The sequence below is a fragment of the Ammospiza nelsoni genome, chromosome 9, assembly GCF_027579445.1.
Source record: "Ammospiza nelsoni isolate bAmmNel1 chromosome 9, bAmmNel1.pri, whole genome shotgun sequence".
Taxonomy (NCBI): domain Eukaryota; kingdom Metazoa; phylum Chordata; class Aves; order Passeriformes; family Passerellidae; genus Ammospiza; species Ammospiza nelsoni.
This window is the reverse complement of record NC_080641.1, coordinates 6,734,767-6,750,745: the sequence shown is the minus strand read 5'-3', so window position 1 is coordinate 6,750,745 and position 15,979 is coordinate 6,734,767. Positions and strand designations below refer to the sequence as shown.

General features: G+C 48.8%; 1 protein-coding gene across 1 annotated transcript; it reads left to right on the top strand.

The window, feature by feature from the left end:
- The first annotated feature begins 3,313 nt into the window (after positions 1-3,313).
- On the top strand, positions 3,314-6,634 carry FASLG (Fas ligand). Its single transcript, XM_059478714.1, has 4 exons — positions 3,314-3,652; positions 3,926-3,974; positions 4,861-4,899; positions 6,237-6,634. Exons 1-4 carry the CDS (start codon positions 3,314-3,316, stop codon positions 6,632-6,634), a joined length of 825 nt encoding a protein of 274 aa, XP_059334697.1.
- The last annotated feature ends 9,345 nt before the right edge of the window (positions 6,635-15,979 follow it).

Genomic DNA, 15,979 nt, shown 5'->3' with positions numbered 1-15,979 from the left:
CCTGTGGGCTTTCCCTGCTGCAAGCTCATGTCCAGCTGAGGAGCCTCTCAGCTTCAGACTTGTTTTCTTTCTAGCACATTGTTTTCTACCCAAAGAGCTTGATCTGCAGCCTCTGTTTCTTGCCTTGTTTTATTCTGATTCAATTCCCTGTGCTCATGATGTTGAATCCTTATTGTGTTCTTGAATGTGAATGATTCTCAGCTTTCTCAGTTGCTCTTGGGTGTAATTCCTGCAGCCCTGTTGGCTTTCAAGAGCTGCTTTTTAACATTTCCACTAGTCATTAGTGTAATAGGAAATATTTGTTAATTGCTTCCAGAGAGACTCTGTCCAAAACACGGTGAGAGCCTCTCCTACAGAGAGGTTCACACTTCAGTTTTTGTTTTGAGTTTCAGGGTTTGTTTTCTGTCAAGTATTAGATCTGGATCATTGTTCAAGTCCTGCTTGCTTTGGGTTGTTTCAGACAGGTCCCTAAGTCCTGCTGATACAAACTCTTGGCTGATTCTCTGCCATCAATTTTAACATAATTATCTGTCTTGTTAATAAGAGCTCTCACCTCTCTGTGAGTGAACTGGGGAAGGAGAGTGTTCTTCTGAGCAAATCCTCTTTTACAGCCTGTGTAAAGTTTTTTTTGTTTGGTAAAGGGGAACAATTCTCTGCTGAGGGCTGTGGAAGGTGTTTCCATTGGAAAATATTCCTTCCTGATCAAATGACATAACAGGGCTGCTGGAAACAGGGTGTGCAGACTGTTCAAAAGGGAGATAGGGTGGTGGAGGCAAATCTGACACCCCTTCTGTCCTTCTCATGCCCTGCTTTCCTGCCCAGCTGTCCTTGTTAGGAGGCCTCAGCCTTGTGTAAATTGTGGTTCTAGGCCTTGTGGCAAAATCCACCTGGCTGCAGTGCCCACCTGCAGCAAATTGTCCTGCCATGATTTCAGCAGTCCTGTTCCTATCCTGTGTCATTTGAGCACAGGGAGCCAGTAGAACACAGGGCCTGCAGGCACCACTACCTGCTTTTGTTTGGACTGGAGGATCTCCAGGGTTCCCTTGCAGCCCCAGGCTCTGTGATCCTGGTGTGCTGTGCAGACACAGCCCTGCCTGGCACCATCTCCCAGTCAGTGCCTGGCATCTTGTGGTGTCTGAAGGGGGTGGCAGGAAAGCAGAGGGTGACAGCAGGAGAGCAGAGGGAGAGGTCTCTGGAAGCATGCTATGCACTGAGCTTTTTTGATGGTAAAATAGCCCCAACCTTTGGTTTGCCTCCCCATGGAGTATTAGCAGGGCATCCAAAAAAGCAGGCGCAGCTGAGATGGCTTCAGTTGGTTCCCTTGTCTCTCCCTCTCTGCCACCCTTTAAAAAGCATCTTTGTGAAAGCGGGAAGCAGTGGGTGTGGAGTAAGAACACTTGTGACATTTAAGGGAAGCTGCTACTCTCTCCTCAGTCCCACCTCAGCAAGCTGTTGGCATTAACACAGTGTCAAAAATGTGGAAGTGGATCCTCTCCAGGCAAAGCCACCGTGTTACCCTCTCTGTAGTGGCTGTGGGAGGGGATGGGGACCTGTCCTGGGGTGGCTGCTCTGGGACAGACAGGGGGACTGAGCCAGGCCAGGATTGACCAAGCTTGACCTTGTCAGAGTTGGATTTTTGTTGCTTTTGTGTCTCTTAAACCCTGCAGTGTGAGGGAGAGCCAGGTGGGGTTGTTGAAACCTGTGCTGTGGATTGCTGCTCAAGCAAAGGGCTGGTGAGTGTCTTCAAAGAGTCTGGTGGTGCCAGGCTTTGTCAGCATGTCTGATTTATTGGTGTGGTTGCAGGCAAAGCTGAGCCCTTGCTTCGGAGAAACAAGTGCACAAAGGTTCAAATGTGCCCTTTTCAGATCCCAGTTTTGATGTTCAAGATCAAAGCCTGTGTATTGTGATTGCTTCCTGCAACCACAGGAGACTAATCTCTGGTTTGCTCTTGTGTCAAGCATTTCCTTTTCTTAACACTACCCCATAGAAATACACATTTCAACACGTGTCTGTGAAGTGAAAAAAAAAGTATTCCTAATACATTTTCTTAATTTTTTTTTTTTATTAATTCTTATTTTCCTAATACTTTTACGTGTAGAAATCTGTGGGGAAATCTCACTGTCCCCACTTAGAAATCTGCAGTACATGAGGAATGGAAATTGAAAAATGGAAATATCCCTGTCTCTCCTCATTAGGATATTGTAATGGGCTCTTAACAGTGCAGCATGGTCTGGACTCTGTGTTTTTCCTTGGAAGGTAGGAGGGCAGTCCTGGAGCTGGCTGTGCCCAGGCTGTGCCCAGGCTGTGCCCTGCAGAGTGGGGAAAGGCAGTATGAAAAACGCCAATCACTTGTTTTTAAAATTGTAAAAGTTAAATAGCAATAAAATGGCTATAAAATAGTTATACAATTAGAGTAATAATAATTTGTACAGTTTGAATTAGGACAATAAGAGACAACAAATACAAAGAGTTACAGACAGTCTGGGTACCTTTTTCTGGGCAGCGAAAGCCCGAAAAAGGACCCACGTTAACAGAGGATTAACCCTTAAAAGCAACAGCCTGTTGCATATTCATACACCTCATACATGGTGCATAAATTCCATTCAAACACAGGATTCTGTCTGGGCAGTGTCAGCTTCTTCCTCTGAATCTTAACAGTGCCTTTGAGGCGGGAAAAAGTTCATTTCTCCTGATAATGGAGCAATAAATTCTCTTTCTCTGACAGATTCAGGTGTCCTGTGGCTGCTCTCTCATTGCAAGTCCTTTCTTTAAAAAAAGTATCCTACACAGCATCGTTTCTATTTTAACACTTTTTATAACCCAAAACTATATTTACCACGGTACTTAAGAGAATTAATACAGCATCACTTCCTAACACAACACACATAGCATTCATTTTAATATTTGCGAAAAGCCAATCATAAAACACACGCATTTTTCACAGGCAGGGAGGGATGCTCGGGGAGCGGGGACGGAGCGATCCCTCATCCCTAATTCCTCATCCCACGGGCTCCGTACCACATCCCCTGCCGGGGAGGGCTCTGTCTGAGCCTTGAGTGCAGGATGCCGGGGGGTTTGTCCTCCCTGGGCTCCGTCTGTCCCCTGAGTGCAGGATGCCGGGCGGTTTGTCCTCCCTGCAGCTCCCCAGCCCTGCGGGGGCAGCAGCTTGTGGGCAGCGGCTGCGGGAGCCCCCGGAGCGGGGCTGTGGGAGGAGGGTGGGTCCTGCGGGGCCGGAAAGGGCTCTGCTGCTGATGCTCGGAGCCTCTCGAAGCCGCAGCATCCTCGCACAGCATCCTGCCCTCGCAGCGCACGGATGCAGCCGCAGCGGGGCAGAGCCGCGGGGCTCGGCTGCCGCGGCGGGGACGAGCTGCCCCCCGTGCAGCAGAACCTCCGTTATTACCCGCACATCTTCTGGGTGGATGGATGTGCCGAGACAGCGGCTCCCTGTGCCCCCGCTGTCCCCTCGGCTCCCTTCCCACCGCCCGTGCCCGACCGGAGCAGAAAACCGCGGAATGAAGGAAGGGAACGCGGGGAAAGGAGCAGCGCCGGCTTCCTCGTGATGTTCCTGCTGATCCTGGTGGCCTTCACCGGAGTGGGGCTGAGCATATTTAAGATTTTTCACCTGGAGAAGGAGGTGGATGAACTCAGGGAGGTGAGGTTTGCCTGGCTGGGCGCAGGGAAAGGGGGAAAGGAACGCTTGGAATGGGCTGGGATGCTCCCGGGGGGCACCAAGGTGGCATTTCAGTGGCTGCTGGCACAGAGGAACAGGGTGCTTGTTCCCCTGTCAGGATATCTGTGCTCCTTCCAGCTCTCTCTCTGTGTATTTCCCAGCACTTTGCAGCTCCCCATGGAGATAATCCCTGATTTAAGCACTGCCAAAGGTTGCTCACAACTCTAAACCAATGTTCCTCTTCTCTCTTGCCAGTCTGCCAGCGCTGAGCTCATCCCTCCTGCATCCTCTCAGAAACTCACAGGTGAGTCCGCGGCTGCAGGAGGAACCCAGCAACATTGAAACTTTCCACACCACAAGAACCTGCCGGTTTTCCTAGATTTCATTTAGATGGTTTTGATTTACCCCCCCAAAAAAGTTTCAATTTGGGTGGAACAATTTAAAAACTGTGGTTTGAAATCCCAAACTGTTGCTTTTCTTTTGCCTTCCATGTTAATCTTATAAGTGAGGATATCCTTTTCAAAAGTGGCCAAGTCAGAAAGAAATTTTCACTCCTCTAGATGGTTTTTTTCTAGCTCTGAAAAGTTTAAATTTGTTCCCCCTTGAGAATTTTATTAATTAGAAAATTTATTTTCAAATTTGTTCTGATATTGAATTAAAAAAAATAACAAAATTATTGGGAAAGGGAAGTCCTGGTTCTTATCAACTCCTCTAGCAATAAATTTTGCCCTTTAGGGGAAGGGGAGCTCATTTGAACTGGATGCTCAGTGCTCTGATCACAGCTTCTTTAGCAGAGGCTGAACATAAATAATAAACATTAATTTCTTGAGGGAGCTGGATAAAGAAATAGAAACAGGGGAATAGTGTAAAGGAGGAGGGGGAGCAGAGAGGAAAATTTAATAGGCTTGAGAAAAGAAAAGAAAAGGATGATTCTGAAATTAGAGATGATGAAGTAGATGTTGGGGAAAATGAAGGGATGGAGTGGATGGGCTCCAAACACCGGGTCACTGGAATGGCCCCTTCTTCCCAGAGAAAACTGAGGGCAGGCAGAGCTTCCCCAGCTGTGCTGTCCCACCCTAAGGGCAGCTCCAGCTCCTGCCTGGACAGGGGCATGGTGTCTCAGGTGTCCCCTGCCCTCTGGGCTGGCACCTCCATGGAGCTCATGGCCAATGTTCCCTCTCTTTGTGCAGGGCACAGGAAGGAGGTCAGGAGGGCAGCCCATGTCACAGGTACGTGCTGGGGGCAGGGCTGGCACCTGGGGTGGGGGCAGAGGGTACCATGGAACCTGGGATGGGGCCAGATGACACCTGAGAGGGGGGCAGAGGGTGCCATGGCAGCTGGGGTGGGGTCAGGGGACGCCACGGCTGGAGTTCTGAGGAGCCCATCCCACGCAGGCTCTGCTGCTCTCCTCAGGTGACACATCTGCTCTGACAGTGGAAATCTGCTCCACAGACAAAACGTCCCCCTCACTTGTGCCTCTCAGTGAGGCTGGGTTTGGCTTGGTTTTTGTGGTGTGCAGGGCACGAGTGGCACTGGGGCTGGCACTGCTGAGGGGTGAGGCCCAGGAGGACTTTGCATACTGCAGACAAAGCTTGGAGAATATTGGAATTAAATCCCAATATAGCTGGATGGGATGTGCCTGGACTGGTCTGGCCTTGCTGCTTGACCAAAGGCGGCAGCTGTGGTGGTTTCACCTCAGAGACACCTTTGGCTGGCTGGGTGTGTGGTGATTTCACCTCAGAGACACCTTTGGCTGGCTGGGTGTGTGGGGTTTCACCTCAGAGACACCTTTGGCTGGATGGATGTGTGGTGATTTCACCTCAGAGACACCTTTGGCTGGATGGATGTGTGGGGTTTTACCTCAGAGACACCTTTGGCTGGCTGGGTGTGTGGTGATTTCACCTCAGAGACACCTTTGGCTCGCTGCGTGTGTGGGGTTTCACCTCAGAGACACCTTTATCTGGCTGGATGTGTGGGGTTTCACCTCACGGACACCTTTAGCTGGCTGGATGTTGCAGCTGGCACATGGGACAAGTGCAGGCATGCAGGAGCTCAGGTTTAGCTCTGGTGGAATAGCTTTAAGCCGATGGTGAAGGAAAGGAGTTGGTTCTGATGGAGGGTTTGGATCCAGATCTTTATTCTAGCCCACAGGCCTCTGAATCCAGCACCAGCTCTAACAGAACTTCTTGAAATGTGTCTTTTAACCCCAGGGAGAGGGGCAGGGAAGGGGTAGGGAGCCATCAACCAGGAAAGGGTGGGGAAGTCTCAGAGGAAAAATGACATCTGGACGGTCCCTCAAGGGGTGTAAGGCATCTTTTGAACTCTGCCAATCTCTCGAGGCCCTTCTGGAATGCCAAGATTGAAGGACAGCACTCAGCAGGGACAAGGGAAGGGGAAGGGAGAGGTTGTTGGCACACCTGGGGAAGGAACTGGGATAGCTGAGACAGGCTATTCCATCACACCGCAACAGGAGAACCCTGCCTTGTGCTGTGGGGCGTGACCCGACCAAGCCCACCCAACCAAACCCACTTCCCAACCTTTTCTTTGGCCTTGTTTCATCTTCCAGGCAACCCAGCGCAGCAGGGGCTGCCGCTGGAGTGGGAGCCCAGCTCTGGCCATGCCTACACCAGCGGGGTGCAGTACGAGGCGCGGGGGCTGCGGGTCAGCGAGCCGGGGCTGTACTTCGTGTACTCGCGGGTGCTGTTCCGGGGCACGACCTGCGACAGCCCGCTGCTGCTGGCACACGTGGTGTACAAGAGGAACCCGGCCTCCCCGGGCAGTCTGGTGCTCATGGAGGACAAGGCCGCCAACTTCTGCTCGGGCCAGAGGATGTGGGCCCGCAGCAGCTACCTGGGCGCTCTCTTCAGGCTCAGGAGGATGGACAGCCTGCACGTCAACGTCTCCAAAATCGCCCTGGTCAACTTTGAGGAGTCCAAGACTTTCTTTGGTTTGTTTAAGCTTTGAAGTGGAGTGTGGCTGGCAGGCCCTTCACACACACACACACACACACACACACACACCCCCACATGGATGTGTGAGGGCTGGGAGCGGCCTGGGCACCACCACACCCACCAGAAACCATGTTTGGGCTTCAGCACGAGGGGATCCAAGCAATGGGAAAGCACCAGGGCTGTGTTGCATCAGCCTGAACAGAATTGCATGTGTTCTCCTTGCAAAAACCCAACAAACTCAGGATGTGGCGTGCTGCAGACCCTGCTGGAACTCACTACCTGCTGCCTGAGAAGATGGTGGGACCTGCCGCTCCCTGTGTGGCACAGACTGCTGGGGACAGCTGGGGGTGTTCAGGAGGTGCCTGGGTGATGCCATGACACCACAGTGGTGTGGGATGAGCAGTGTGAATGACTGCTCCTCCTGAGACATGGCTGGCACTGCCCAGCACTGGCACTGCCCAGCACTGGCACTGCTGTCCCTCCTGCCAGCTGGGCTGGGACAGGGGCTCTGCTCATCCTCTGTAAGCTATGGACCGTTCCCAGCCCAGGAAATGCTCCTCAACCTCTTTATTTAACTCATCCCAAGTGCCTTGCAAGGAAGGTGCCAGGAGCAGCAGTGCCCTGGGGGGTGTCCTAGACGTGGCAGTGTGAGCAACCATGGTGTGGGGGTGCTGGGGTGCCCATGGGCTCTGCAGGGCACTGGGAGCAGCACCTCAAGCTCTCTCCTGCCCCTTCAGCACATGAGGGCTCCCCATGGGGCTGCTCTGCCACCCCAGTCCTGGTGACACTGGCACTGTCAGTGCATGGCTTTGCCGTGGGATGTTCCTACCTGAGAAAAACACAGATGGTAAATATATATTTTTCTAGTGAGTGGTGCTGTCCTCTCCTCATTTGGTGCTGGGCTATGGGAAGGCCTCTGTGATCAGGGCTCAGGGCCCCATTCCTTCTCCAGCATGGCAGAAACCTGGGAGCCTCTTCCTGTGGTGTTTGTGGGGTCCCCAGGATGAGGTGAGAGATGAGAATCTGACTCCATGTTCTCAGGAGGCTTAGTTATTTTATGATATGATATAATATGATATGATATGATATGATATTATAGAATGCTATACTAGAACTATACTGAAGAAAGAGAGGGATACAGACAGAAGGTTTAACAAGAATATGACAATGAAAGCTCTGACTGACTCCTCAGAGCCCAACATAGCTGTTGGTGATTGGTCATTAATTAAAAACAGTTCACATGTTGGATAATCTCCAGAGCAGCAAACACAGGAGAAGCAAACAGATAATTATTGTTTTCATTTTTCTCTGAGGCTTCTCGACTTCCCAGGAGAAGAAATCCTGGCAAAGGGATTTTCCAGAAAATATTACAGTGCCATCATCCCTCTTTGCTGCCTGCTTGGCACTGCACAGGGCCCTCTCAATGAGGTTTTGGAGCTCAGGAAACATCAGGATCTGGGGCCTGGGGAGGTGTGGGGTGGGCAGCACAGAGCAGGCAGCCCCAGCCCAACAGGAAGGGGCTGATCTCAATGCACAGTTTGGAGCTGGGCACTGGTGGCTGAGCAGAATTGCTGCTGTCTGTCCCCAAAGGCTCCACCTGAGTGAGCTCTGGCCCCAGAAGCACTTTCACAGAGTGGTCAGAAGGGCAAAGAAACAAAGTGGTGTAAATTAACCCCAAACCCCATTTGCTCACCCTGGTGTCAGCTCCACGGGGTTCTGACCCTGGGGCTGTCACTGTCACTGTCACAGGCAGGACACAGAGGTTGCCCTGGTCCCTCTGCAGCTCTGCTGCTGCTCTCAGTGCCTGGGGCTCCTCAGCAGCCCCAGCATTTGTTTCCTTTGCCCTGTGCTGCTCTCAGCTCGCTGTGGTTTGTGTTATCTGCTTCAGGGAAGTTTATTTCTTTGAAACCTCTCAGTGGTCTGGCTACTGCTGTGGCCAGTGGGAGGGGAAAACTGCAGCCCTGCTGACATTGCTGATGTTTCCACTGCATTTCTCAGGGTGGAAAGTATCTCAAAAGGACGAAGTTCAGGGGTCTTCTGGCTTGACTTTCTCTCTGCACGTATCAGAGGGTGAAACTGCACAGCACAGGGATGGAGCTGCTGCATCCAGAGCTTTCCAGGAAAGGCTGGGAATTGCTGTCCTCCTCTGCTTGCTCTTTGGGCTGTGCTGCTCTCCTGGTGATGGGACATCCCCGTGGGGAGTGGGAAGCTCTTGGGTTGGCTGTTGATATTTGCTGCCCTGAGATGTGCAGGATGTCTCTGCTTCAGCCCAAGCAACTGAAGAACGAGTCTGGGCTCTTCACTGTTCGGTCTTGAGGTTGTTTATTAATTCTTATCTATAAAATTTTCTTTCTGCCCAGCCGAGATCTGCTCAGCAGGGCAGCCACAGGCACTCTGACGGCCCCCAAGGCAGTCTTGTCTTTTTATACTACAAACTGCATATAACATATTTACACTTAATTCCCAATACCTATCACCCATGTTAGACAGTGAGCTTCTACTCTAAACCAATCCCAAAGTGCCAACATCACAGCAGAAAATGGAGAACAAGAACAAGAAAGAAGGACAAGACACGCTCAGATTCCTCCATCTTGTCCCCATAACCCCCATACCAAAAACCCTAAAATCTACATTTTCACCCTGTGATCATTTTGTTATTACACTATTCAAACCTGTGTGACTTTCAGGTCCTCATACAAAGCTGGCAACTTGCTCCAAGGGTCAAAATCACATCCCCAGGTGCTCTGGGCAGCATGCCAGGGTCCCTAAGCCCCCCGACAAGGTTCTCAGCAACTCTGGACATTCAAAGGGATGTGCTGAGCTCCCACAGGAAGCTCTTTGTGCAGCTGCAGCCAAACCAGCTGAGCACACCAGGGGCTTCCCTTGTTACTGGGAGCAGCCTGGAAAGAGGCAGGGCATCTGGGGACGACAGGGAACCTGCCCTGAGGCTCCTCTGCCTGCTGGCACGGGGCTGGAAGGGCTGGGAGGATCCCAAAGGGCTCTCTGGGTCACCCCACAGTGCCCATGCAGGCTGTGGCTGCAGCCAGCTCCGGGGCAGGATGAGGGCGTGATGGTGTTCACAGGGGCTCTTGGATGAGGGAAGAGATGAGGATCTGACTCCATGTTTCACAAGGCTGATTTATTATTTTATGATATATATTAAATTAAAACTATACTAAAAGAATAGAAGAAATGGTTTCATCAGAAGGCTAGCTAAGAATAGAATAGCAAAGAATTAATAACAAAAGCTTGTGTGTCAGACAGAGAGTCTGAGCCAGCTGACTGTGATTGGCCATTAATTAGAAACAACCACATGAGACCAATCACAGATGCACCTGTTGCATTCCACAGCAGCAGATAATCAATGTTTACATTTTGTTCCTGAGGCCTGTCAGCTTCTCAGGAGGAAAAATCCTAAGGAAAGGATTTTTCATAAAAGATGTCTGTGACAACGAGGGGAGCCCTTGGGAGGGGACGAGATCTGTCCTTACCTGAAGTGCCAAGGGCACCCCAGAGCTGCCACTATCAGAGCCAGGGGCACAGGGGGGTGGTCAGTGCTGTTACGAACAGTTCTGGGCCTCCTGAGGAGGGCAGAGCTGCTGCAGGGCCAGGCTGGGGCTCCCAGGTTTGCTCCTGGCCAGGGGCACAGCACCCAGTGGGATGTGGGACTGGCTCTGCTCTGTGATCCCTCCCTCAAACATCCCTGCATGGCCAGAGCAAAGCCATGCTGAGCTCCTGGGCTCTGCCTGCAGCCTGGGAGTGAGCTCAGGGCAGGATTGGACCTTCTCAATTCACAGGCTGCTTGTGCCACACCGACTTTGATAAAGTCAACCCCCAATCTAGCAAATTAGCTGCTCATTGAAAGACATTTTTGCTAATTGTTACCATTCAATACTCAATGAGTGTTTAATGCTGACATTGGGCTCTCTCAAGCTGAGGGAGTTGGGGTTATTCAGCCTGGAGAATTTTCCAGAGAGGCCTCAGAGCCCCTTCCAGTGCCAGAGAGCTGGGAAGGGACTCCTGACAAGAGCATGGAGTGACAGGAAAAGGGGAAGGGCTTTAAACTGAAAGGGAGCAGGTTTAGATGGGGCATTGGGAAGAAATTCCTCCCTCTGAGGGTGGTGAGGCCCTGGCAGTGCCCAGAGAAGCTGTGGGTGCCCCATCCCTGGAAGTGCCCTGGTGTGATGGGACTTTGAACAAGCAGGAGGAGTCCCTGCCATAAACTGGGGGTGTTGGAGCCAACTTTAGTCCAAACCACTCTGTGATTTTAATAGCTCTTGGGTTTTACTTAAAATTTTTAAAATAGAAATAAATTATTGAAATTTAATTGGAACTTTCCAAGCATTCTGTTCTCTCCCCAGCAAGGGAAGGGTGTGTGCATGAGAAAGGCAATCCCAGGTGCACCAGCAGGGTGAGCATTGGGATGTTTGGGATGTTTGGGTTCTCTTTGCCCTGCTTGCAGTGCTCTGAGCTGACATCCTCTCCCCTGATGGAGCAGCCTGGCTCGGGTGTGGAGGTGCCTCAGGGGTTCCAGCACCAGATGTTTACACAGATTTACAGGCTCCAGAGACCCCTCTCTGCAGAGAAATAGGCTGTAAATAGGCTCCATCCCCCTCTGGAGAGAAATAGGCTGACAGGAGGTGAGGAGCCCAGAACATCTCCTGATCAGAGTTCTCTGGTCTGCTCCCCTCTGCCTGGCATACTGAGAGCTCCCGTGGGCAGCTGTTTGGGTGGAACAATTTAAAAACTGTGGTTTGAAATCCCAAACTGTTGCTTTTCTTTTGCATTCCATGCTAATGTCATAAAGTGAGGATATCCTTTTCAAAAGTGGCCAAGTCAGAAAGAAATTTTCACTCCTCTTGACAGTTTTTCCTAGCTCTGAAAAGTTTAAATTTGTTCCCCCTTGAGAATTTTATTAATTAGAAAACTTATTTTAAAATTTGTTCTGATGCTGAATAAAAAAAAAAAAAACAAACAAAATTATTGGGAAAGGGTTGTCATCAACTCCTCTAGCAATAAATTTTGCCCTTTAGGGGAAGGGGAGCTCATTTGAACTGGATGCTCAGTGCTCTGATCACAGCTTCTTTAGCAGAGGCTGAACATAAATAATAAACCTGAATTTCTTGAGGGAGCTGGATAAAGAAATAGAAACAGGGGAATAGTGTAAAGGAGGAGGGGGAGCAGAGAGGAAAATTTGGCTGCCCAAACTGGGACTCTGCAAATATTTATGGCAAATATTTATGGCAAATATTTATTGTTTGCTCAGCACAGGGAGCTGCTTGGCAGGGATTTGGCCTCTCTTGGGTCTGATGTGCATTAGATGCTGTATCCCATTTATCTGAGACCAGGTCCCGTTGCCTTGCAAACCTTGTGTAGGCTTGGGATGGGTTGTAACCAAGGGGTTACATCACAGATTTATTTTTTAATCTCTTTTTACCTCCTTTTTTTCCCCCTGAAGCCAGCCCTGGGCTCTCTGAGTTTCTGTCACAATGTCCTGTGTGGGGTCACTTCCAGCGCCAGGAGCTGCACAGACTTTGGCACATTTTTACCAGGTTGGGAAGGAGTTTGTCTGGTGGTTAGAGACAGGGGAACGGAAAGAGGGGCACATTCAGATATTGCTTTCATTCTCCCAGTGCTCTGACACATTTATTACATCATGGTTACAGAAGTGGAATTTTAGGCATGACTAAGTGGCTGAGGTTCAGCACAGCAGAGAGGAGGAGATGAGTAAAGACAGAGTAATTCTGCTGCTAGGTGAGACACGTTGCATGTGAATTTCTGGTTGATTATAATGACTGGGAAAAAAAAAGGAAATGAGGAAGAAGAAAACTTGACAGCTTGCTGCTGATTGATCTCTGGGGGTGATGAGAAGAGCCTGGTGCTCTCTTCCTGCACATGGCCTGTCCCAGCAGCTGGGGAACAGCACAAAGGCTTTCTGCTCTGGGAACTCCCAGGTTTGATTGGAAATGAGCTGCTCATTCCTCTGGGCAGCAAAGAGACTCAAAGCTGCAGGTGGAACTCCAAATCACAACATGCTTTCCTCTCCCTCAGCTGCCTCCCCATTCCCCATGGGCTGTGAGAGAATCACCTTCTCTACCCCCTTACAAACCACCACATATATTTTATTTTAACTCTCCCTCTCTCTTCTCCCCACATTCCACAACCAGCTTCCTTCAACAACAGCTGAAAAACTCTCCCTGTCCAGATTTCCTTTGTTGTTGGGGATTCCTCTGGTTCCCCTTGGTCAGGTCATTCCAGGGAGCTGAAAGCTGGTCACCTAATTCCCTGGGGAATTTATTTATATTTATATAATTTATTTATATAATAATAATATGTATAGAATTTATTTATATAATTCACCTTGGGCAGCTGCTGGGCTTTTGGGCCACCTGAATGGCTCCCAGGACTGGGCTGCATGTTCTCCTCAGCTCTGGGCTGGGCACATCCATTTCCCCTGGTGCTTCTCTCTCCTCACTCCTGTGAGGTTTATGTCAACACAGAGGCAAAATATGTCAGAGGAAAAGGCAGCAGAGGGGAGCACCTGTGCCTCCTGATGGGATTCCTGCATGAAGAACAGGTATCTGAGATTTAACTTTCATTACAGTCCTGAAGGAGAAATCCTGTGGTGGTGTTCGCAGGGGTCCCAGGACGAGGGAAGAGATGAGAATCTGACTCCATGTTTCAGAAGGCTGATTTATTATTTTATGATACATATTATATTAAAAGAAAATTATATACTAAAACTATACTAAAAGAAGAAAGGATTTCATCAGAAAGCTAGAAAGGAAAGGAATGGAATGATAATAAAATCTTGTGACTGACCAGAGAGTCTGAGACAGCCAGACTGTGATCGGCCATTAATTAAAAACAACCACATGAGACCAATCAAAGATGCACCTGTTGCATTCCACAGCAGCAGATAATTATTGTGTTTCTTTTCCTCTGAGGCTTCTCAGGAGAAATAATCCTAGCAAAAGGATTTTTCATAAAATATCATGGCTGCAAAATCCAAACCACAGAAGACCAAGAATGCACAAAGGAGAATGCCATTTTCTCAGGTTGCCTGCTTGATACCAGCAGTGAAGGAGCAGGAGGATTTCAGGAGGAAATCCTGAACCAGGAGGATTCCAGCACATTCAGCAGTTAAATCCCATTGCTGCACTTGGTTTGAACCAGGGTGCCTTGGCTGACTGTTCTGTTTCCTTAAGCAACAGAAATAAATTATCATTTTGTTTGAAATCCCCTCTCACATCCTGTGCAGACCCTGATGCTGTGCTGGGGAGGTGACTCAGGTAAGGCTCAGATGGAAAGAATAGGATGATAATTTCCAATTCCAGTCTGAACCATCATGAGGTCCTGTCTCCTTGAAGGGTTTATTTTGTCACCACATGCATTTTATTCTGCACAGGGGGATGTTAGTGACGGGACAGGCTGAGATCCATCTGCCAGCTGAAGCATCCATATCTCCAGAGCACTCCAAGGCAGAGATTAAACACATTCTGTCACCATCACATTTCCTGAAAAATCCCTTTGCCCAGGATTCTTCTCCTGAGAATCTGAGAAGCCTCAGAGAAAAAGGAAAAACAATATTATCTCATTTGCTTCTCCTGTGTTTTGCTGCTTTGGAATGTGGTTTGGACATTGTTTATCCAACAGGTGGTTGTTTGATTGGTTTCATGTGAATTGTTTGGACTTATTGGCCAATCAGGGGCCAAGCTGTGCCAGATTCTGGAGGAGAGAGTCATGAGTTTTTCTTTAGTATCTTCTAGCCTTCTATAAGTATCCTTTCTGCATAATATATAATAAACATAATATAATATAATATAATATAATATAATATAATATAATATAATATAATATAATATAATATAATATAATATAATATAATATAATATAATATAATATAATATAATATAATATAATATAATATAATATAATATAATATAATATAATATAATCAGCCCTCTAAGAACATGGAGTCAGATTCATCATTTCCTTCCAAGGACAGGGGTCACAGAAAATCCAACAACGTTCCAGAGCTGTGGGGTTGCAGTGGCACAGGACAAGTGCCAGGGCTGTGCACAGGATCCCTGCAAGGAGCAGAGCAGCACCTGCACAGGTCACTGCTGCCATCAGGGTCTTTGCTGTGGGCTGCTGGTGGCCATGACTGGCACTGGGAGCTTCTGCCTCTGTTGAGTTTTTTGCTTCTTTTTTGCCAGGGTAGGAATTAAATGCATGTAGATGGTATTTCTTGTTGGGACTCAGGTGTTTATTAGTTCTTATCTCTGTTACAGTCTCACAAACCCTGAGCTCTACAGCGCTTCACTCTAACACACTAAAAATGGAGCCCCATCTCTCTCTCTCTCTACAAGGCCTTTTAAGGACAAACTGTCCAATTAAGAAATGACACATGGATTATTTTTACTTTTAACCCAATAACCAACCACCCATGGCCTGCAATGGGGACTTTTTTATCCAATTACACAAAACCACCCAAATCCAGGGAGAAGAAGGTGAAGAAGAAGGAGAAGAAGGTGAAGAAGAAGGACCAGCCTCTGCCCTAAAACCTCCATCTTGCTTTACATATATTACTGTATTCTGAAACCTTAAACTCTTAAGTTTTCCACCTGTGATAATTGAACACTTCTACTCAAACTCCACAGCCACAATCCCAGTTCTGTCATTCCATTTTGGAAGCCTTCTCCACAGCCTCAGGTCAATGCAGTGTTCTCTTGGGGGTCAGTGCCTGTCAGCACAGAAAGTCTCAAATTCTCAGCAGCCAGGACTCCAACATGCATCCAAGTGCTGATTCCTCTCTCCTGCAGGACACTCCCTGAAAGTCCTGACCAGCATTTCAGCCAAAATTGTTCCACTCACTGTGATCCTTTATCTCCCTGCAGACAAAAGTCAGCAAAACCCCGGCCGTGGTGTAGAGATAAGGGATCTAGAAGTGGTGTGGAATCAAGAAGCAACTCAATATCAGGTGTGGATCTTGTTCGATTTATTACTGCTTGATAGGTTATTTTATACTATTGTTAGCTGTCTACGCAGCTTTAGCTTACATGTTATTGGTTACAAATATCTGTTCATATTGGTTACAAATATCTGTTCATGCAGTTTTACTGATGCTATGATTGGTGCCAGCCAGTGTTCATGCTCCTGCTTGCTTCTGCAATGGTTCTGCCTTGTGGTTTGCTGACAGTCTGCTAGCGGGCATGGAGGCTTTGTGTGACTGACCAACTTCTCTTTATGGCCTGGCCAAGGGCATTTCAAGGAGTGTCTGCTGCCTTCAGGCCTGGTGATGCACTCCTTGCAGATAACCGTGCCCTTTCTCCATCAGCCAAGCCTGTATGCTCTC

Coding starts and splice junctions, on each gene's coding strand:
- FASLG (XM_059478714.1), top strand. CDS start 3,314: ATGCAGCCGCAGCGGGGCAGAGCCGCGGGGCTCGGCTGCCGCGGCGGG. Junction 3,653..3,925: donor AGGTGGATGAACTCAGGGAG/GTGAGGTTTGCC, acceptor CTCTCTTGCCAG/TCTGCCAGCGCTGAGCTCAT. Junction 4,900..6,236: donor GAGGGCAGCCCATGTCACAG/GTACGTGCTGGG, acceptor TTCATCTTCCAG/GCAACCCAGCGCAGCAGGGG.